Source organism: Aythya fuligula, chromosome 5 (genome assembly GCF_009819795.1).
Source record: "Aythya fuligula isolate bAytFul2 chromosome 5, bAytFul2.pri, whole genome shotgun sequence".
Taxonomy (NCBI): domain Eukaryota; kingdom Metazoa; phylum Chordata; class Aves; order Anseriformes; family Anatidae; genus Aythya; species Aythya fuligula.
Window position 1 is genome coordinate 32039655 of NC_045563.1, and position 23638 is coordinate 32063292.

Below are 23638 nucleotides of genomic sequence, written 5' to 3' on the forward strand. Positions count from 1 at the left end.
ACACCACAGCCAGGGACTCCAACAGTCTTGGGGAGATGGCTCTGCAGGGACCTGGGGGATTTTACCCTCCAGCCTATCTTCCTCTGTTATTTACAGAACAGAAGAAGATTTTGTCAGATTTCTTCTCTCCTTTTGCCTATTTTCATTTTATTAACTTCAAAATGGATATGACCCAGCCTTTGATTGTAACTGTCAGTCGTGCCGGCATTAGGCTGGGGAGTTTATTTGGCAGCAGAAACAAAGCTCTCCCTAGCCATTTATTTAATATTATTCTAGTAGGTGCTGCTGCTATCACTACCTCAGATCCTTAAAATTGCCTGCAGCTAACAGGTAAGTATTGAATCAGCGAAGGCTGTAGAATATTCCCTTTCCACAGGTAAAATATTTGAAGGCTTTGACTCTCGAATCATTTTAATAGAGCTTCTCGTAGCACTCACTGCTCATTACTTCAATTTCTAACCACCATGGCTGATCTACTTCTTCCACATTCAGTCACGAGTCAGGAGTTTGTCCTATGCTGTAACGCTGGCTGGGACTTGAGGAAGGTGATTTGGTCACGGCTTGCTGATTTACAGTGTGATGCAGCAAAACTTAGAAGGAAGAATAACGCATTAGGAAAGCATCATCGTTAGGGGTGGCTAGGAGAGGATGAAAGCCCGTACCCTCCGTTGTGTGCTGGGTTATCTCTGGCAAGCAGTGCTGGTCCTGGTGGCCTTCCAGGCCTTCCCCAGCTTCAACTGGGATTATGCTGTAGGTGTCAGCACTCCAAGTTGGCACAAGAGCTTGATTAATTTGTTCTCTGATGTTTCTTTTGATCTATTCTGTCAGCTCAATGGCTGCATTAACAACAAAAGAAAACAAGAGATGAAAGGGTGGCCTTGTTGCAACTGGTTTTCCAAAAATAGCAGTTTTCCCCTAAAATCTTCTGCATTGGCTTTGTTTTCATAGACTGGGCCTCAGACTCAAAGAAATCAAATAGCCTGTGGCTTTGTCAAACACAAACGTTTTGATCCTCCTCATGACTTGGGAATCTCTTAGATGCTGTTCCTTAAGATGAAACCTTGCTGAGATCTCCACCCCTCAGTTTTAGAGTTGTTCTTCTGGCAGAGTAAGGCAGTGTAAGCTCCTTTGGTTCTAGGTGTCAGCGCTCCCAAATTCCCTTGTCTTCTGCAAGGGAGGAAAGAGCAAAGAACCATGATGCCAGTGTGAATCAGATCTTGAAAGACTGAAATAAAGGGCACTCTTCTTGTTCAGTGCAACTTGCATCTGTGATGTTTTATGTTCCAGACACACATCAAGGGGGAAAGATAGTTCACTTCTGGCAGGGGAGCTCACAATCTGTTTTGCTAAGAGGCATTCAGCATATGCATTAAACCTTAAAAAGAACAAGACATGCAGTCATGTTGGACATCATTTTGAAGAGCTTACCAAAAGCCACTGTACTGTGTGCTGTGCTGGAGGAGAGGAAGGAAAAGAAAAACACAACCACACAGACAAAGGTAGAAAATGAGTGGTATGTGATATATGGACTATTGGTGAATGGTGACCCAAACCAGATATTGCTTTAAAAGGTTATAGTTAAAGCTACACGAGGAGGAGGATTAGAGACCTAGAGAGGGAGAAAATTGACCATTGAACTGCAGAGATATATACAAGACCTGGTAATGGTCTCTGAGTCTGTAAAAGGTACGGAAGAAATTTAAGCATTTCTTACCTTATGAAAATTACAAAAGTACAAAGCTGCATTTTATTTAAAAATAAAACAATTTGAAAAACATATGAAGAGGTAAGAATTGTCTAGGCTACGATTTTTCAATAGCTACAAGAACAAGGAAAAAACATTGCCTGTGCCCAGAAAAATCGGTATCTGACCCCCTCTAAAATTTCTTGCACCAGCAGTTGGTCAGTGCAGAAGGTTTCCTGGGCTACATGACACTCATATCTTTGGTCTGGTTTTGGAGAGCAGGCTTTTGTGTTTCGTAGTTGTATCTCTGGCAGACGTTCTTCCTGTGTAATGTGTATTTTCAATTCGTTGTTGGCCTTCTTGCTTGGTTCTCTTAAGTAGTTAATGCAGGTTTGGCTGGGAGGATCCTCATACTCACCTGTTCAGTAAGTCCCCATCCATTTTTTTTCTAATTTTTTAAAATATCATGTCAGATTAGAGTACAACTCCAAAGAAATAGATGAGAAAGGTGACCCCTTTAAGCACTGAGCCTAGTTCCCTGCTGTCTTAGGCAAGCGCATCCTATAGCTCCTTTTATTCTGTTAAAATTAGTTAAATTCCTTGCCCCTTTCAATTCTGTTGAAAAACTATTCTACAGTCTTAGTACTCTGATTATAAATAAATAAATCTAATTTCTAAACTTAATGGCTGCTTTTACCCACTTACTCACCTGTCAATGCTATTTGTGAAGAGAACTATGACTAATGTTCTCTGGCACTTATGTTTTTGGAACTTTTTTCTAAATGCAATCCCATTTCCTCTCAATCACTTTTTTAAACCATAAAATGAATCTTGCGTTTCCCCCAGTCATCTTTATAGCTATTTACTGGATTTGCTATCATTTAGGATTTAATCTTTTTTGAACATGGCTAACTAAAACTGTGTGCTCAGTATCCTGCACGTGCACTCGGCACAAGCTTGTGTGTTAGCATTGACATCTCCCTGGTGAACCTGCTCCCCAGTGCAGTTCAGGATTGCCATCTTGTTCACTGTTATGCTAGGTGGGTGGCTGAGTCCTTGCTATGATCACCAAAATCAATCCTCTGTTGTTTTCAAGTGACAAAGCAGAAGTTTGTAAGTGTTAACACACTTGTAGAAGTCTTGCATTTCATTTCTTTTATGCTTCTGTGAAGTTCAGTTCTCCGTTTGTGGTCTGATCATGTTCTGTTAGTGAAGTTACCCAACTTCTTCAACAGAATTCACCAACCAGCTCCAATCTTTAAGTCTATCCAATTGAAAAAAAATAATAAATAGAATAATAAATAGGACTGGTTTTGAAATGAGTCTCTGAAGAACTCTGTGGAAATCCTCCTAGTTTGGGGATGACAGTAGTGCAACCTGTTGTCATGTATCCTGTAGCTAGTTCACTGCGTATACTGTAGTTCATGTGTGGATGCCTATCTTCTCTTGTGATGGCAGAGTACTTCAGTGAAGCTTATCAAAAAAATACACATTTTAATTCTGAAATGCAAATTTTAATTCTGCCTCCTTGAAATGAGGCAGTGCAGTCCTTAACCTTTACTCTATGTTCTTTCTGTTCTACTAGTTTTAGACTAAGTGCTCAGGAATTTTGTCATCTTTTGAACTGGCTGTTCTTTGACGGGCCAAAAGTATTTTAGGTTATTACAGCACTGGCAGTGACTACATTATTTACCTTTTTTTGTTCAGCACCTTTCTGTTTATACTAGGCTGAAAATTACTGTTTTTAGCAGCTCTGAAACTAGAAAAAAATGGCTGAGTAAATTTAGAGTACAGGTGTAGGTGGTTTGGTACAGAATGTAATTAAATAGTCCGCTTCTTATCCTCGTCTGTTTAATTGGAGTTTCTTAAATGGAACAGTAGAAGTTGATACTCAACCATATAGGAAAGCAGTTCCCAGGAAGAATGTCTTCTAGACCAGAAAAAAACACTAAAGATTAGGTTCAGCTTTAAATCAACAGAGGTGGAAGAAGGATCAGTCCTGGCTCCCTTCCCATCACGTCTTTTCCTGCTGCTGCAAGTGTCTGCGTGGCCGTGAGGCATACCAGGTTAGGGAATGGTTCTGGCTAAGGTGTGACGAAATTATCAGTCAGTAATTTTTCAGCCATATCACATCCTGGGTGTAGCTTTTCACAGAAGTGTTGGAAATAAGGGACACGGATTCTTCCTTCTGGCAGCGGTGCCAGTTTTCTGAAATGTTGAGGTACAGCCTTAATTTGATTTGGAAGTTCAAACTCTCAGATCTACAAAGCATTCTTGGCACTGTTCTTTTATTAAACTAATAAGGGGTATAGCCCAAGAAGTGCCTTCATAAAATGATACGCAATTTAGCCAAACAAATCAAAGCTGCCTCTAGGCTGGGCATAGTCTTAATGTTTGGAAGAGAGCTTCTGGGCTATAAGAGCTAAGGTAGTGCTGCACATGATGCTGCAGATTCAGTGTGTGAGATGGGCTCTTCAGTCTTAATGGCATGCAATTCCTCTGTATTGCAAATGTGAGCTCTATTATTGTTTTTTATAATTACTTCTAGACCTTTGATTTTGAAAATACTGGGATCTGAAAATCGCTCTCTCTTAAAATAGTGTATTCAGTTTCAACACCAAATCTCCTGGAATAATCAGAGCAGTTTTAATCAAAAAGCTGAAGTGCTTTTAAGCTTAAGCTGAGGAAGTGAACATCATAACTCCAGTCTTGTCTTAGCAAGCTGTTGGTGCAGATGATGCCAAAAAGCAGTGGAACCTTGTTGTACTAGGAATAGCATGAGTTTGTAGTAAGATTCAATAGTCCAAAGACCTCACAGGCTGCATACACAAGGCACAAAGGGGGAAAAATTTGTTCAAGGTCACCCGGTAGCTCACTGGCAGAGTTGAAAATAAAACTTCTTTTCTGAAATGCTGCTTGCTACCTTGTCTGCTGAATAGTTTCTTCACTGATTGCACAAGTGCCTCAAATACTGGGGCAATTAAATGGTGGACTGGCTAGAGAAGTCTCTGTCCTTTCTTGCTTGCTTTATCCAAGATCGGTGTAAAAATCAGTGAACAGAGAGGAATGCCTGTATCTGCAGGGAGGAATTTTTCCTTTACCTCCTGTTTATTGGAGATAAGGGAGGTGGAACTCAGGGGCTCCGCACAAGAAGAGGAAATGAGTTAAGGTGTACTGTTTCTAATGATACCACTGCTGGAGTTTGTCAAAGAGTCACAATTTGGGACTTGTTTAAACTGTGCTGTCCTTTGCAAAGGATGATGTTATGCTCAAGAAAGAAGGGGTTGATGAAATGCAATCACCACTATTTCTTGGCTGGAGGCTCCAGGAGATGAACGGATTTCATTCCTTGGGCTCATTGTGGTGTCTTATCTCCGTTTTGGAGCAAGTTTTACATTTAATCCAGGTATAAACTTCTGGAGGAAGCTAAATGTCCTGAGTGCCTTTTGCATGTACTGTCTTGACTCCAGCATCAGGTTTGAATCTTGCTTTATTCTCTGTTGAACCAGAGTGCTTTAATCGTTCTTCCTTTCGTTCCTCAGCCTCCGTCAACGTGCTTGTTCAGAACTGCAAGATTTACAACGATGCTAGCTGCGATATCTCTGCAGATGGGCAGCTGCTAGCAGCCTTCATTCCCAGCAGCCAACGAGGCTTCCCTGATGAAGGGATACTGGCTGTGTATTCTCTGGCACCCCATAACTTGGGCGAGATGCTTTATACAAAGCGATTTGGTAAGCATGCAGCCAGAAGGCAGGGGCGGTGGGTGGGGCTGTGAAGTTACCTCAAAATTAGCCTTCAATGAGAAATGCCACAGTCTGAATGTCAGTACCTGTCTATTGGAGTCACAGAATATATGCTATTGGCCTACCCCCAGCCACAAATACACTAATGCTGGGGAGAAAATTGCAATACTGTGTGGATGCATGAAGTACTGGTAGGGGGGAGCTGCTACAAGGTGTTTTTTTATTCCTTAAAGAACTTTTAGGAGCTTTTATCATCTTAGAGGAAGATACCTGCAGCAAGGAAACGTTTTGCAAAATTTGTACTTGTGCAGGTCTCTTTGTTCTCCTCTGCCCCTTATAAGAATGATCTTAGTATGCTGTACATTATGTGAATACCTAAAGGGGCTGAAGGAACTGTGAGGATAAGGTGTCAGGAGGAATGTCAATCTTTGAGAGAAGTAACTGCTATTCTGTTTGTAGGCCCAAACGCCATTTCCGTGAGCCTGTCTCCAATGGGCAGATATGTAATGGTGGGACTGGCTTCCCGACGTATCCTGTTGCATCCCTCCACAGAACACATGGTTGCTCAAGTCTTCAGGCTGCAACAACCCCATGGTGGAGAAACCTCTATGAGGGTGAGTATGTGTATAATCTGTTTCTATAAGTTTTTGTTGGTGATACCATGTTGATTTAGGTCTAGCCTAGTGGTTAGTTGCTCGTTTATAATAGCAAAAAAGTAACATGCTCCAGGCCCACTAAATAATAAACACATGTAGGAATTTATCACAGAAATATGTGAACACGACAGGAGAACATAAATATAACAGAATTGGGAAGCTACTCTGGTTTCAGGTATGACGACAAAAATATTCAATGTTGTGTGTGGTAGCGTAAGTCTAAATGTCACTCAGAGTATTTAGTAGATGTTCTGTACTTTTGGGGGGTAATTGGCATGTATCTTGTGGCACTGTGGTTGGCTTTGTTGATGGAGCATATCAGCTCAGGTTTCTAGATTATTTCCTGACATTCCTGAAAGGGGCTGACTGAGGGAAGTTGCCACCAGTGGTTTCAAGAAGGGTTGGAGCTAAGCTTCATCCTGGACTTACAGACTGAAAGAGAGGCTTAGCATGCTTTTGCCAAATAGGCTTTTGTTGGCTAATTATTAGTGAGCTTTCTGCATATATGTAGGCCTATTTTGGGAATGGAATTATTCTTCTGTACTTTTGCTTTGGGGGAACTGAACTATGACCCACCCTGACTAATTCATTATGTGTGGAAAACCTTCATCTTTTTTCAAACTAGCAAAGAGACTTAAGAGAACATGTATTGCTTGCTTCGCTCATTAGGAGAGCACAACAGCTGTTTAGAGATGGTTCAGGATGGTAAAAGCCATGTCCAGTTAATAATGCACAAGAAGTGTTGAGGAGGTGGAACTAGATGGTTCCTGAAGCTGAAATTTGGCCTGGATACAAATTTTATGCCATATATTCAGGTGACTTTTGTTTCAGGACATGAAAACTTTTCACTTTTGATGATAACTTGATTGTAGTGGAATTGTTTCCACTATGAATGGCTTTTTTTCCACTCTGTTTGTATCTCCAATTTTTAAAGGACGGAGCTTTCCTAATATATCAGGGTTGCACTGAAGCATTTGACTAATGGCCTACCACTGGTGGGAGACTAGTGTCTGGCTCCAATGGCCTGATTCAACTTCAGATTGTAGTTGCTCTTCAAAGTACTCGTGATTCATAGAGGGTCATCTCAGCTATGTTGTTACACGAGCTACTTTATCAGCTGATGTAAAATTCTTGTTTAGCTTCATCACCTGCTCCATGTTATGAGGCAAGGTAAGACCGATAATAAAGATTCTTTAGTGAACCAAGTCAGCATGTTTTTAGCCCTGGTTCTGAGCTACCCTGCTGGTGTGGGTCTCTGAAGGTAAGAAACAGGAAGATTAAAGAGTAATTGTGAAAACAGCACAATTTAGTTAACAGGTATGGTTTGTGAAATTTGTCTGGATGTGATAAGATCACTGATTATATGGATTCAGTATCCTGTTGGATCCTTTTAACAGTCTAGTATGCCCTGGTACTGGTTGGTGGTTTTGTTTGTTTTTTTCCCCAGTTATTTTCAGGTCCTAGTGAAATATATAGTTTCCACTGCCAGATACGGAGTGTCCCTTCCTACAGTTTTCTTAATGTATCATAGTAAGTTAAGATGGAGAAGCCCTATTAGCTAAAATCTTGTCTCTTCCCGTAAAGAGCTATGGTAGGATTCTTTCCTCTCATCCATTCTTTGTGTTTGCTCTAAACTGCAGTCACTGTGCTTCTAGCCATTCCTTTTGGAGACATTTTTTTGTAACTAGCTAATTCAGTAAGCTTTCATCTGAATCTTCCGATGCAATGTCTTCTACTTATTTCATCATCTTCATTTCAAACATATCTTCTTTCCCTATGCTGTTACACTCTCCAAACTCTTGTACCCTTGCTCTTAGTCACCGTTTAATAAAGTAATGCTTTGTATTCCCTTAATCTTTTCTTGTAATTCAATCTTCCAGCTTTATTTTTATTCAAGCGAATTCTCTCCAAAATAACTATTTTTTTTTCCTCAGTCTGGAGTATGTTTAAATGTACATAATGTGATAAGTATAGTCTTACCAGAACCCCACAGGATATTTTCAAGCTGTTTTGTTTTTTTGTTTTTTTTTTTTTTTTTTTTTCATTTATATAGGGCTTTACTTACAGTTTTTTCATTTTTTGTTATGGTGCCTTGAAAACTTTGTACAATTTCTCTCTCATTTTTCAGACTTGTGCCACATCACTGCACCCCTGTCTTTCTCATCTGCTATAGTTCTGGATTATTTTTTCTCCAGATGGAGTGCATGTATTCTAAAGGTTGCTTTTTTCATCTTTCTTGCACATGTATTTTTAGCTTCCAAAAGTCTTTCCCCCACATTCTCAAATCTATCCAGTCTAGCAGGATTTGTTAACTAATTTGCTGTTTTTCCCCTTTCCTGCATCACGATTAAAGATGTTGAAAATGTCTCATTTCTGACTGCTTTGGACTTTCAGCTTTCTGCCTATGTGACAGGGTCACAGTTAGACCAATCTGAATTAATTTGATTAAAGAGCCTTCCTGTCGGATAACATCAGATATTGTTTCAGCATTCTGGTGTAGTGTTGGTTGTCTCTGCAGTCTATAGGACCAAGCTTGAAAAACATAGAGTTGTTAATCTTGTAGATGTTATTCCTTCATCTAGTTGTAAAAACTAGTAAGTCAGCTACTGGCACCAGAAGAACTGATGCTTTTTTCTATCTTGAATTTTGCAATAGGACTGCTCCATAAGTTTGTAATGCTTTTTAGAACCTGCAAAATAAAAATTTAAGTAGGAAACTTTACAATACTCTTACCACTCTGTCTTTAAAGGGGCTGCTGCGTTCATATTCAGTGGAGTGTAAAACCAGTTTGCAGCTTGGCCAGCATGCGGTAGAGAAAGGTTTAAGAAAAAAAAGCATTGGTGGAAAAATATTCTTCAATCTGTAATTTAATGTGCACGTTAGAGAGAATCAGAATGCATCCTTGTTGCCTCTGTGCCAACAGCTTGTAATACAAAGCAATTATTGCTCAACTTCTTAATTAAAAATAAGTCATAGCCGTGTTCTTTAGCAATGCATTGTGGATATTTTAATTTTACATAACTTGCAAAACTCCCAAGAGAGAAATTCAAGAAAAAATCTGTATCAGATTCTATGAAAATTCTTAAAAGTTGTTTCAGGGTTGTCTCTTTCTTTCTGACACTGTTTGATTTCCAGTCAATGCACTGGGAGAGTAAGGCTTGGCAATGTGGCCTCTAAGTCATTGCAAAAGCTTGGCAGCCTGCTGAGGAGTGAAACACAATGATAGCTTCTGCTTTCAATTAAAATGGGAAGACCCTTTCTCCACACCCCTGACGAGCATTCAGGGTAACGCCAGTTTCTGTTCCTCAGATAGTTTTCTTTCTTTTCCTGCTGCAATAGAGGTTTTGAAGATGCAATTACTTAGCTTTATTATATGAAACTCTAATACGTGTAATTGTGCCTAGAAACCCACTGGCTGCTGGTGTAATTTTCAGAGATGAAGAGAAATGTCCTCTCTGAGAGCTGCAGCACTTCTTGGTTGTACTAAGGAACATGTTGGTTACAGAAGCATGTTTTGTCTGTATACATCTTGCTCGTAACATTTAGGGTATATTGGTCAGAAAACATGATTTGACTATTACGAGTTGTGCTTAGAAGTGGAATAAAAGTACTAGACTGCCAGCAAACATGGTAGAGTGATGAGCTAGAGATTCATCCTTTTTCTTTGCTCAGTCCCTTAAGATTTGCTATGCTTAGCATTTCAAATAGAAACCTAGCTTTGCTGAAGAAAAAGATTGTTTTTTGGATTGAAACTTTAAAAGCTTGTTAGTAGAATCAGCTTTTAAGGAGAGTAGTAAGCGTAAGCCTTGGATTTTTTTGTTTGTTTGACAAGTCTAGTTAACATCTCTGAAATCTCTCTGTAGCTGCAGAATATAAGGAAGGAACTGCTTTTAGCAGATCTCTAGCTTGGGGTGGTACAAGTAGCAGTGGTACTGGGAATTGTCATGAGACGGTGGAATTTCAGAGGTGGGAAGTTTGGAGAATGCATGCAGGGTTTTGCAGCCTGTTTTGAAATTCTAAGTGGAGATGGTCTCTGAATAAGGATCTGCTTTCAAGCTGCTTGGGCCTGGAATGACTTCTGATTTCCGAATGATTCCAGGAATATGTGGATGTTAAAGAACATAGAATAATATGATGATAGGAATTTGGAGCTGAAATTCCATGGAAACTTAGAGTGAGGATCATATTGCTCTGGGTCTGTTAGCAATGGATGTTAGCAAGAAAGAAGGCCAGCAGGTAGCTCTGCTTCTGGCATTCACAAATCCCGATGCCCTTGCTATGTTCAATATTTTCTGTGTTTTACCCAGAGGAAGCTAACTCTGAAATCAAAAAAATGTGATTACTCTAATTCAAATTAAAACATAACTTGGCAAGGGTTTTTTTAAACAGAAAACAAAGTGAGGTAGGTGATTTGAAAAATTTGATTGACACAGAGCTGAAGAGCTAATCATGCAATCTGTGGGGATAAGATGACTTAACCAAGTCCTGTCTCAGATACTGCTTTGTGATTTGAATCTAGAAGGAATACGGGCTGTGGAGACGCATATTTAACTCTTGACGAGACTACTGGCATTTGGGAAACATCCTGTTGAAATGGTTGGTCAGTAGCCTGGACGGAACGGGATATGTGTGCACTTCCATTGTAAACAGGAGAATTCCAAGTAGTGCAGGAAGAAAGGCCTGAAGCAGAAAGGCACAGCGCGTGTCAGCACGGAGCCAAGCTTTCTTTCGGTGGATTTAACTCTTAACTGGGACAACACGCAGAGCATTTGAGAAGATGCACAGTTTTACTGAGTGCTCTGAGCTTTGTGCAAGTGTCAACAGAATGCATTCAGTATGGGCAGCAAAGGTGGTGGCACTGCCACACCTCATTGACTTGTAGGTGAGTTATGAATGCTCCTGCAGCTGTACGTGAAGGGGCTTGAGGCCTGAAAGCAAATGGCTGTGCTCATTTGCTTCACAGGGGCACAAGTTATTGAGGGTTCTGACAAAACTACAATGTGAAAAGAAAACTGATGAGAATATATGGAGATTGCCTACTGTAACAAGTTATCTCCATTGGAAAAGTTCTTATGAACTAACACACTTCTGAAAACACGAACAATTTGCAAGAAAGAGTAGCAACCTCTTACTGTGTTACGGAAAAAGCATTCTTACTGGTGCAGTCTCTTGTGTCTCTGTTTGAGAGATTTTGTATCTTCAGGTGAAGAGAGGGAACTTTTGACAATTCTAAATAGAACTGAGTTTGGTACATCCAATTCCTGCCCTAATATATTTTTTGCTGTCAACAGATGTTCAGCCACGTAGATGCTTCTTTGACAACTGAAATTCCAAATGGTCACGGACTGTTTGACTGTACTTGTTGGTACTAGCAAGAGGGCACGGAGGCAGAACCCTCTTCTTACTGATTTGAGAAATCTCTCCTTTTTATACAGAGAGGAGCATGATAGTCTGCTTGAAGCCAAGTAGTTTTCTATGGTCTGTGTATCAGCAGATTCTAGCAAGCATCTTTAACAAAACAACACATCCAAAACCCATGTTAGGAAGCACTGCCTATGTAGGGTGCTGTAAATAAGAACTGTATTCAGCATCATCAGAAAGTGCAGCGCTACCTTCGTGTTGCAGATGGCATGAAGAATTGCACAGATGTGCATGCTGGAGTATAGATGCAGGAATGGTACGTTTGAAGAGTTAATAAAATTGCTGTCTTGACTGGTTCACCCTTGTCTGCACAAAGGCTGCTGAGGCAGAACGTAAAGGAACTGTAGGAATTTAACTCATTAGGTTACCTTCAGAAAATACTGTGTTAGTGTCTTATACAATGATTAAATAAGCGATCAGCATTGTTTTTAGCAAATTTGTGTGAAGAAAAGGAAAATGACACTTCTTCAGGATGCATTTACTTCATGGCATCTGATGATGATAGCCAAGACCTTTTGTTTAAAGGTTTTGTTTTGTGTTGTTGGGAAAATAGTTTTAACTAGATAGAAATAATTATGGCAAAGATGGTTCCACATCTGAAATTATTTAGGTACAGCCCTCTTGCCAAAGTCAGCTTGGGAAAAGGGAGCCTTGGTAAATTGCTACCAGATTTGTGCTAAAGTCAACATAGGCTGGGAAAGAGGTATGCAATTTCATGAAGGTTTTTTTCAGTGCTTCTTCCTACTGTCTTTCTTGAATTATATTTAAGCTCTTTTCTCCAGTAGTTATTCCTTCCAGACGTGTAGGCAGCTGGATGACAGCCTCTTATCACCCAGATGAAGGTGCATATAGCTCTGTCATCAACATATTGTTGACACTTGATCTTGCATGCTGCTCTGTGCAGGCTCAGCAGACAGAGAGCAGGGTGGAATGGCAGCTGCACAAAAATCCTCTGCTCTTGTCATTAGATCTTTAACATATTGCAGATTTTGCTGTTACGGTCTCTGTGCGACATTTAATGGGGAATTCAGAGGTAGCGCTTTCGGTTTGCAGCCTGAGTTAAGGGCAAAAATAAAGGGGCTTGTCATTCCTTTTGCCGTAGAATTGACCATATTTTTATTAGATTGTTCCAGCATTGACAGCTGTCAGTGATTTTTGCAGGAGACAGCAGTAGCTGGGGGCGCAGTCCTGTTTGCACAGTTCAGTTGACTTTTGCATCTGCCCTGAATATATATGTATCTATCTTCTGTCACGCTAACGCCCCCTTCGGCATTCCTCTTCCTGTCCTTTCATCTGTTCCAACCACACACGCGCAATTGAAAGGACAATTGTTTTGTTTGGCAATTTCTTGCTTACTCAGCCCTCGATTTCAGATCCAGGCTCAGACCAGTCCCCTAAAGGGCTTTTTGGAGGTATTACCCTGGTTTCGCAGCCTTTGGGAGACTGGTAGCAAATAAATGAGCTGTTTCATTGCAAGAGTGTTATTTTCATGGTGAGAGCTTTGTTACCTAAAATGATGAGCTGCTTTATATGACCTAGCTCTTGTTAATGTTTCGTTATTTTAAAGCTGCTTTCCATGTAGTAGTTGGATGGCAGGCTTGTGAGATAAAGTACCAGGTGCTAATGCTAATAGCTAGCCTGAAGAAAGGAAGGGCTAGGTGTGCTCTAATGAGACCTCACCTGATCTGAAAGATCAGCAAGAAGTAACATGACCAAGACTGGTCAGGGAGAACCAACAAATGCTTTATCTGTCTGCAAAGTTCCTTGGTCCATCCACAGGCACCTCTGATGCTGACTCGTTTTAGGAAATAGATCGAGCCTCCTCAGTTAAGGTTTTCAATTGTTACTGAAAATAAAGGATTAGTTCTCAGTTAATTCACTGTAGCTCAGAAAGCAAAGCTAGGATTTTCCACACTGGCAACAGATGCAGAAAAAGGCAGAAAGAGGTTTGTTGCATCAGTAAAGAATGAAGAAGAATTTCATGTATGATCCTATTGCATCTGGAGAAGATAAATGGAGTTGAAAGAAATTTTATTTGTGCTGTGCATTGGATGATAAGATCCATTTGAGGATAAGACTGACAAATCCAAGAAGATAAGTGCATTATTTTTGCTTCTTCCATTTTAACGGAGAAGATCTAATGGAAAGACGTGTCTGTTGTTGGCAGGAATTAACTCTGGGGGGAGGGGATGAGCACAGCATGGACCAACCTGTTTAATAAGAAGAGACTAGGAGCAAAAAAGCAATTTTTCTTTTCCTGTCTGCTCATGGGAAATGCATACCTATCTGTAGATGCAGAGAAAAAGCCACAGAAAGGAGGCTCCTTCCAAACAGAAGGGAGATTTGCCTCATTGCAAAACATAAATGAATGTATATTGTCTTACGAATGAATGTAATGAACCATCAGTCATTTTTTTCCATGGAGTATTTATTTTGCTTTGCATTCAAGGTCCTCTGCTTTAGACAAGCTGGATCTGAATTCTGCTGCAGAGGTCTCTGGGTTTGATGGCAGTGCACAGCGTAAGCCTGCTTTTCAGCAGCTTTCGTGAAATTCATAAATAGAAGGTGGAGTAAAGAATGGTAATCTAAGCAAAAAGGGGATAATGTTATTTATTAAGGAGGTCAGGTTAGGGTGTCTGTTTCTTATTATACTTCTGGACCTTAAAAAGCCCGAGTTGTTTAAAGTAATTGGCAGCATTAGAGAAGTCAGTGGTGCAGGTGGCTTCCTGGCAGCGAAGCAGAGGACATGCAGTGCTTTCCAAAGAGTGGTGGATTCCTTACAGCAGCTTCTTACCTGGTGTGCTAGTGTCAGAAGTGAACTAGTTAACACATTGACATCAAAGCATACCAGGTGAGATTTTTCAGTGGCAACACACTTTTGGGGTGAATAAGGCAAAAAATAAAAAAATCCTGAATTGCTTTAGGTGTTCTGTCTCAGTATGGTGCTTGCAGTTAAAAAAAGATGAGTTGAAACTTCAAGATCAGTTTGTGGAGCTGAAGATGAAGGGCAGATGGGGAAGTGCAAAACATGTACAGCCCTAGTTGTACTGTTGATTTTGTTGTGCTCCTACCTTCATCCTGTCACTGCATCTTGTCTGCTGCTTGGCAAAGCACAAGTGCAGTTTGCAGTTTTCTACCAATTGCTGCTACTACTGTTTGAGTGCTCATTGACTAGTTTCAAACTGAATGTAGGCTTTGCTTTCTGGTGTACTTTCAGTGAACTTAACGCAGTGTTGTGAATTGACCATGCTTTCAAGGCTGCCTCTGTATTACATGGTTCGTGTAGCTTATTTGTTAAAGTGTATTATCAAGTGAGGTATCTGTGCAGGCTAACGGCTCGAGCATAGCTGCAGTTACACTGACAAGCTGTGCTGTCTGAGATTGCTTTGGTGATATAACCTGAATCCATATGAAAAGTGCTTTGCTGATCTGTGCTGTGTGTGTATAGCTGTAGCTGTGCTGTCAACACTTGTATCTTGTGCCCGTGCAGATCTAAAGCTGCTGCTGGTAACCATTCTTTTCTGAACCTTTTTTCTTTGCAGCCCAGGTCAGGGTGGCTGTGAAGCTTTGGATTTTGCTAGTCCCCCAGAAAGAGAGACTGCTGTCTGGGAAGCAGGGTATGACACTTGTACAGATGAGGAAGGATGCAAGAGCACAAGGACAGAGAAGCGTGAGGTGGTCAGGGGCCCAGGTCTTCATGCTTGCACATTCAGCCTCAATTTGGGGGTAGGGGGAAGGCTTTAATTCTTCCTTGTGGTTCTGTAGGTAGAATCTGCTTGCCCTTTTGACCTGTTCAGCAGCTTTGTGCCCACTTTATTCTCAGGGAAGAGTCAGCCCCTTGCAGGATGTTTGCAGTTTGACACTCGGATCGATGCAGTCGATGCTCTTGCCATCTTTGTGCTCTGTACCTTAGTTCCTAGCAATCTTTTCTCACTTGCACCTCCCTGCCCAGTTCCGCTTAAATGTTTCTTGTGCTCTGTTGGGGTTAGCACGCTAGATGTTTCTCTTCCTGCATGTTTTCACAGTTAGCCTCTGGTGACAGCATTGATTCAGTTGGAAATTAATAATTAAATTTTAGCCTGGTGCCTGATAAACCCACCTCGTCAGCTCCAGCCTTTCCTCACCCTTTACCTGTCAGGATGGAGCTTCACGGATGAGGAGGTTTCCCCATGTAAACAGGAGAACAGCTGCACCCCCTCCCCACACACTCTTTATCAAGGCTGATCTAACAGCCCAATTTACTGCCTGGGCTAAGCAAAGGTAATGGCTTGAAATTTATTGGCATCTTGAAAGGAGATGCATCTAGTTGAGAGCAGAAATGTCTCTATTGAATTTAAAAAGATAAAAACGCAAGAGTTCCTGCTGAGTTTCCCTCCACGCTTGTGCCAACTTTCTCTTTCCTCCGGCTTCAAAACATGTTTTTTCCTCCTTGAGTGCCAACGAGGAGGAGCAGAAAGGTCCCACTCTGTTGAAGTGGTGGTAGTCAGCCCTCCCCTGCTTTCGGTTGCTCTCCTTAGAGCAGGAGGAAAGCCTCGAGCAAAGAAATGGCTGTGCACGCGATGTGGTCTGCAGGTGCGGTGCAGCACCACTGGCAAGGCAGGAGCAGCACAGGTTTGGGGCAGCCTGCTGCTGCTTCGACTGGCAGCATCCTGGCGAGTGCCCCCTCCAGCTTTTTAACGTTGGCAGACCCCGTAAATGGGGTGGGCAGGTGGAATTTGAGGAGTGTTATTAAAGAGCAGCAACTTCCCCAAGATGGAGTGTGAGGGGGACTAGGGAAGCACTAGGTCAGTAACTAGGGCTTTGTGCAGCAGAAACTTACAGCAAGAAGTTTTCTTACTCCTTCAGGGCAGGTACAAATTAACTGTCTAGCTCCATGCGTGTACGTTGTGCCCAGGGCCCCCTTCTTCCCCTGCAAGTCAGCTCCTTGATGGTGAGGAAGAGATCACTGGGAAAGATTCCTTGAGGCTGCTGGTTGTCATGCAGCCTCTCCTGGCTCCCTGCCACAAGTAAATATTTAGTTTAATACCTAAGCAGGGGCTGTGACAGGTGCTGCAGGGCTGATGTGCCAGCACTGACAAGTTGGAGGGGGAGCAGCAGCAGTGGACTTAAGGTGGCCTTTGCACTCCACACAGCACGCGTGCTGAACGCTTTGAAGGGCCTGTTTTCTTGTTTTTCCTCTTGCCTTACAGCCCTTCTTTCTCTAAGCCGTCTTCCTCCCCTGCTGAATTGCATGTTGCTCCTAGATTAGCTGTAGAAGTGGCTGTGAAGTGATGAAATCAGCTTCAGGGAGTTTTATAGGTAATGCGTATGCCCACTCCTGTTCAGGGAGGGTGGAAGAGACGCACCGAAGAGGTAAGCAGCTGCTTCTAGTGCAGTCTTTGAAAACAGGCACGCAGACATAAACAACTCGACCAAATCTTTCCTCACACTTCATGGTTACGGGGATGTAAAATGAAAGCAACCAGCTGTTTCTTTAATGAGCATTGCTCTCCCTTTGTGTTAGCATTGCCTTCTGTGTGGAAGCCTAGCTACCTAGAGAGTTTGGGTATTTCTAGAGCAAGGCTTCTCACCTTGCCAGCATCCCCTGCACTCAGATGGGAAAGGAGTCCCTTTTGGATCTCCTGTGAGGTATGGGGAAGTCACTGGAGACGGCATTTTCTACAAATGTAAGCAAAGCTCAAGCAATAGTTCTGCGAATTAGACTGAGTTATGTAGCTTTGAAAGGGAAGGGGCAGGAGCTTTCTTGCCCACTGAAATGACTGATATGTTTGTCATTGCCAAGAAGACAGTAGCTTGCCAAACTGATGTTGCCTGTTTGGGCTCAAGCTTCCACACTGATGCTCTGAAATGCCCTGTGGGGCAACTCGTGAAGCTCCCAATCCTCAGACTTCCCAGTGTTTATTGTTAGAGAAACATATCATTCAAAGCCCTGTTTCAGAACATCATCTGGAAACAAATGAAATGCAGCTGCCAACTTAATAAAATGCTGAGTGGCCACTTCTAATGGTGTGGCTCTGTAATATTGAATTAGCAGTGCAGCACTACAGAGGGTGAGTTTGCCATTGGCCATGGTGAATTGCCTGGAAGCTTGCTGTGGCTGCTGCTGCTGATTATGGGCTGATAATGCTGATAGTGTGATGCAGCATGATGTCTGTCCAAAATGAAAATGCCACCCTCTTAAATATAACTGCTCTGGAGGCTGTGGTTTGCTGTGGTGGGTGCCTTAAAGATCAGTGGATGTTTACAACAGTGATTCTAAACAGGTTCTTGAGCCCTTGCACATCAGCATTGTTTTTGCATATGGTTTGCAACTGGTTTGTGGACCAGCTCTAAAGAACAAGAACTGGAGAATTGTCAGCTTTATGCCTTTGTGTTGCCAGTTTTATGAGTGTTTGAGGGCTGGCAGCAGTCTCTTGATGTAGAAACTGGGGAATAGTGTTAGTGTGGGATTCCTGTAATAACTTGAATGTTCCTAGAAGTTCAGAACTAAAAAGCATGGACAATCCCACTGGCAAAGAGGTGCAGCCACTCCCGTTTATTTCAGGCTGACTGCTTTGGCTGAAATATCTCAGTAACTACAAGATTTAGCGATGGAAGCAAAAAAAAAAAAAAAAAAAAGCCAAGACAAATTGGCTGTGATCTGTGGAGAATGTTTCCTGGAAGGCTTCTGATCTTTGACAAGAAGGACCTGCTGATGTTGAAGGAACTTTATTTATTTATTTATTTATTTATTTTTCCCTCCCTGTGGGTAGAGTAGGGGGTCTTGCTAATGGATGCAATTGCAACAGCCAATCTGTATGACTGCATCAGATTGATTAGCTGGGTCCTGGTTACTGCTGCGAGTGGTGATTATGCCAGTACAGCTGCTCTCTCTTTTTCTGTACTAATTACCACACGCACGGATGTCATCACCCTTAACACTGCATGGAGTTGTCCCATTAGCGTGGGAGTGGGAAGCAGCAGGGGAGGGGAGCTCTTCGGCGTGACAAGCTGTTTAGAAGTGTGCGGAGAAGTGGAGTGATGAAGCATCGTACGGAGAATGTCTGAGCCATCTTGTCTTTGAGATTCTGCCCTCAGCCAACACTTTTGCAGGTTGTCAGGACCAGCCCCGTGTCCTTGGCAGCACTCTCCATGGGGTGCCACTCGCTGTGAAGCACCCTGGTGTTGAGCTGGAGCTGGCAAGTCCCTGCCCTGCCGTGGCCAGCGGCTGGACCAACTGGCCTGCCAGGGGAGGAGAACTTAGGGTGGGCTCCAGAAGGCAGCTTCCCCAGCTGTCATGCCTTACAGAGGTGTTCTCAGGAGAAAAACTGTTCTTCTGACTTGCTGAAGAATCATGTCCTTATATGATGGAATACTCTTGCAGTTCTGGAGAGACCTGGAAAGACAAATTTCTGAATGTATGCTCCAGCTCTGGAGGACCACTCCCCTTCTCCTCCCTGCCTCCCCATCTGAGTGCACCATGATCTCCATGGTAACAGGTGTTACCAACATATGCCTGATGGTGATTTTTTTTTTCTTCCCCTTTTCCACCAAAAGCAAGAGGGGAGAACGAGGCAGACATGACAGCAGTGGGTAAGAGCAACGTAAACCCCAAAGAACAAGTTCCTTCAAACACACAGCTTCTCTGAATACCACTGACTGCTGAGTGATATCTGGGGCAAAGAGTGCCCAGCTTCTGTCACGCAGAGAAATCCTAAAGGACATTTTCTCCTTTAATGCGGCCTCCTCGGAGAAGAGGTTAAATGTGTTACTGATGGCAGGACATAATGTAGTTACGTTGCTTTGCTCTGACTTGCTTTTTTGGCATCGTGATGGTCAAGATGAAGGTTCTGGGTGTTATGCTACTGGAGGGCACATAGTTTTCATGCTTCAGACTTCTCAAGCTGTAAAACAGCTGAGAAGTGAGGTGGAGGGGAAGAGCTGTAGAGAAAAACAGGCATATAAGCTGTTGTCTTGAGTCCTGGGTCATAATGCCAGCTGATAAGTCTCCCACTAATTATTAGTTCAAGCTACCTCAGCAGCACAGTAGTGGCTGATCAGCATTCCTGTCTACCTTTATCATCTTTTTCCCCTGCATTCTCATTCCCTTCCCTGATCACTGGTCCTGCACCGTCCCCATTTTCTAGGTAGTCTGGAAGAGAGGTTTCGGGATGGATGAATGGTTGCCCACGCACTAGAAAATCTAATGAAAATGTGTCTCAACGGGGATTAAACCCATTGAAAGTGTAGATTCCAAGTCTATGCTATATACCAGTGCTGCTCACTGACTAGCAGGATGCAGGGGAGCAGTGTTCTGTACAGAAGACATTAGCTTCTTGGAGTAGGAGAGTAGCCTGCATAGGTACAATCTGTTCCACTTCATTGTTTTTGCCTTTCAAGCCTGTGCACTACAGAAACCAAGCGAGTGTATACCAGAAACAGCTTGCTATTGGTCCTGCGTGTGCACAGTTTTCATTCTCCTGTACTAATGCAGCGTTTAGGATGTGCTGTTTTGCAGCTGTGATTGCTGCCTGCAATCTGAGCAGCTTTTGAGCTCTCACCATACTGCAGGTAGAATAGATGGAAGGGAAGCTGGAGTGAGGGATTTGTTTCTTGCAAATTTGTGCTGTATCCATAATCCCTGGACGTTAATTTTCCTTGTTTGTGCACTGTTGATGTGGGTGTTGGTCAAACTGAAATATTTTCAGGAAGCTGTTTAAATGTTTTAAAAAGAAAAGAGCTGTGTATTATTTTCGTGTACAGTATGGTTTTCTTAATAGAAAAAATAAACTGTTGATGCTGAAAGCCCATGCACTTGCCAGTTTGCTGTTCCACCTCAGTTAAGATGAGAGGTGAAGCCTGAAGGGTCCCGGTTGTCCTGCCATGCCACTTGTCACCATCACTGAAGCTCTGCAGCCTGCTGAGTGACATGAAGACTCTCCTGGTGGCAGAATTGTTCATGTTCTGCAGCGATGTCCCTGGCTGTCTACTAAACACTTGTGGGCACGTGTGTGGCTCTCTCAAGCAGATGCTTACTCCTGCTGCTGGATTAGGAGTTTCTTGTAACATCCATGTCTTCTTGGCCAGCTGTGTTGCTGCAGGGAGACTGAATGTTAATTTGAGCCTCCTTGGCTCCCCTGCCTTGTTTTGTCTTGTCAAGTAACTTTCTGTCTTTGTTTCAGAGAGTTTTCAACGTTCTGTATCCAATGCCTGCTGACCAGAGAAGACACGTCAGCATAAACTCTGCTCGCTGGCTGCCTGAACCAGGCCTGGGATTGGCATATGGCACCAATAAAGGGGACCTGGTGATTTGCCGACCAGAGTAAGTGATTGCTTTACGTCGAGTTATAACTGCTTTTGTCGTTCTCTTTTTAGAGCAGTGGGAATAAGGTAGCTTTTTAGTGCTTTGGGGCGTTATGCTTGAAGGATACCCTCCACCCAAAATAAAAAGTAACCTTGATACTCCTTTTGGGCTACCAAAGTGTTTGCCCAGTCTCAAGCAATTAGTGTTAGTTTTGCTGATTATAAACTTAAAAGGACATACGAGGTACATCTCATTTGCTCTTTTTATTTCCTATGTCTGTCTTGGCTTTCTAGATCCTTTGTTCCATGCCTAGTGTAATGTATTTGTCTCTTCGCATTATGGTGCTCTAAAACTTCCCACTGAGAACAGCAAATTTGAGCTGTTAGAGATATGCTTGGTTTCCAGCAGCCACAGGTTGAAAGCTGCTGACCTGGACTTACCAGATACTTACTGCAGTGCTCAAGCATGAAATTCTATGAACTGCAAAGGCTTTTGTCATGATTGTGAGCCAGCCAGTGAATTGGTTTGGTCCTCGCTTGTAAGCACAATGGTTTGATGTGTAGACTTCAGCTCTTTTTTATTTATACAGCACCATGAGGTATGTAACTTTGCCTTTGTAAGCTTGCCATTAAGCACAAGCTAACTTAGGTGTTGTGTGACACAGGATGACAGAGTCTGAGCGGTGAAATGAATATTGTTTTCAGTGTTGCTGGGGCTCTCTACACCATACATTGCTGAGACCTTTTTCTCCATTGTGTTGTGCAACTAGTTCTTTTGGAGCAGTGTTTTTCTTATGCTGCAGGAACACTTCAGTTATTTCCTGGTACTAAGCTACCTCAGCACTCATTTAGGTTATGCTTTGCGTGTTGAAGTTTTTGGTAACTTAGAAGCCAGTATCTAGAAACTTGCAGCACTGCTGGTGATCTTACCAAATGTGTGTGGACTCCATCTGTTGTGCATGCGATTAGGCATGTGGTGCTTGTGAAGAGTCATATGGTCAGTGTAGAACCACTACCTAAATCAGAATAAATATGTACAATTGCAATAGTGACTAACTCAGTACAGCCTTCTGGTGAAATTTGCAGTTAGAATTCATATTGGACCAATTTCAGTACTACAGAATGCCAGTGCTCTTCAAACAGCCCTCTTATTCACTTGAACAGAATCTTTCATCAAGGGCTTATTTATACATGAAGTTCTACAAGATATTATTATGGAATAAGCTATAATCACTCTCTTCCAGGATAAGTGGCTTTCTTCAAGAATAGTTGCTGTACTTTCTAAGCAGAAGAATTGTTAAGGAAAAATGGCTTTCTTCTCAAACACTGGTTGTTCTAAGTTGCTCTCAGTATAGAGAAGTGATAAGATCTAGTCTATTGATTATTGCTCATGAGATGAACTTGGACAAGAATTTGGGGAAATGAAGGGGAAGGAAATGAAAAGGCATTTGAATGTCCTCTGTAGAGTCAAGCTTGACTGACTACAGTCAAATAATACTTGACAACAGTCAAGCTTGACTACAGTCAAGCTTGGTTTGTAGAGTCAAGCTGCCTGTCTAGGCTTGCCACGTCCCATGTTAAGTATCCATTCTGGCGCTTATAGTATCCCCAAGCTAAGTGCCATGTTCTTATTGGCACTTCCCTAATTAAGGATATGCCAGGAATCCCTTCATATGTTATGGAAGCACTCTCAGTCCTTCTGCAGCATCTCTGTGAAATCTTTCTTAGCTAACTAATTTGCTTAGGGCATTTTTCCGTCTCCTTATTTCTATCTTAGCAACAGTCGTTGTCAACAAAAATGAACTTCTGGGGTATGAACATGAAATAGGATGAATACAGAGGTTACAGATCTATTGGTGGATTGAAATAACTGGTGCTTCTGGGGATTTTTGCAGCCTTCACATGGACTGCTCAGTTCTTTTTCAAGCAGGACTCCTAATATGTTCAGTTCTCGATTTGCATCATTTTACAGGCCAACAACAAAGATGTAGATGTTCACTAATATGAATAGTTTGCACTGAGACTCTAACATCAGAACACATCAGTAAGGCACTATCAGAGAAGAAGCGGCTTGCAACTATGATGTCTGTCGCAGGTCTAACCTGGAAAGTCCTCAGAGAAAGATGATAAATTCCAACGTGTTGATGCCATCTAAGTAGTTCTTGGCTTAATAGACTTGGTTTGAGGTTGGTGTATCTGATGCCTTTAACTTGAGAGATGAGGGAGAAGGATGAAAAACATTTGTGTAGTTTCCATACACAGTAATACAGAGGAAGAGAAATACTAAATAAAGGACTTAGCAATTGGCAGAGTATTATATGGGGACGGTCTAATAAACAGCAGGGATCAAAAAAACACTGCACTGCTGAAAACACCCCCACTGTTCTCATTTGGCAAAGAAAACAGTGGTCAGTAGCAAACAACCGAGAAGGTTATAATTCCCTGGGTCTTTATTCTCGTGCACAGTGGAAGCATTTGAAGCCAAGTGCTACAGGGATAACTTAAACAGGTTGGAATAGCAGCTGTGACTCGAATACAGTGTTTGAAAAGCATGTGTTTAGGGAAATAGAGATGAGTAGATTGGAGGTACAAACTTAACACATGTGAAAAAGCATAACTTGAAGCTTAGTGGGCTTGTAATGAGAGGTTATGCAAGTAGTTATTCCAGAGTTCTAAAGAAATTGTAATTAAAATCAAAAGTTTAGGGGTATATTGCTAAGTTGGGGTAGCACTGATGGCAGCTGGAAATGGGGAAGGTCAGATTATGCTGGCAATCCATAATGTGGGCTCAGTATGCAGGTTTACGGGATATCTTTAGAATGAAAGGAAAATTAAAACCAATTAGAGCAGGA

At 42.1% G+C, this 23638-nt stretch overlaps 1 protein-coding gene across 2 annotated transcripts in view; it reads left to right on the plus strand.

Moving 5' to 3' along the window:
- AMBRA1 (autophagy and beclin 1 regulator 1) overlaps positions 1-23638 on the plus strand; it is a 127877-nt gene that overhangs the window by 79132 nt on the left and 25107 nt on the right. For both annotated transcript variants that reach the window (XM_032188898.1, XM_032188899.1), the window contains exons 13-15: positions 5227-5415; positions 5887-6041; positions 20666-20805. In XM_032188898.1, the coding sequence (XP_032044789.1) occupies positions 5227-5415; positions 5887-6041; positions 20666-20805 (484 nt within the window). The remainder of the gene's footprint in view (positions 1-5226; positions 5416-5886; positions 6042-20665; positions 20806-23638) is intronic.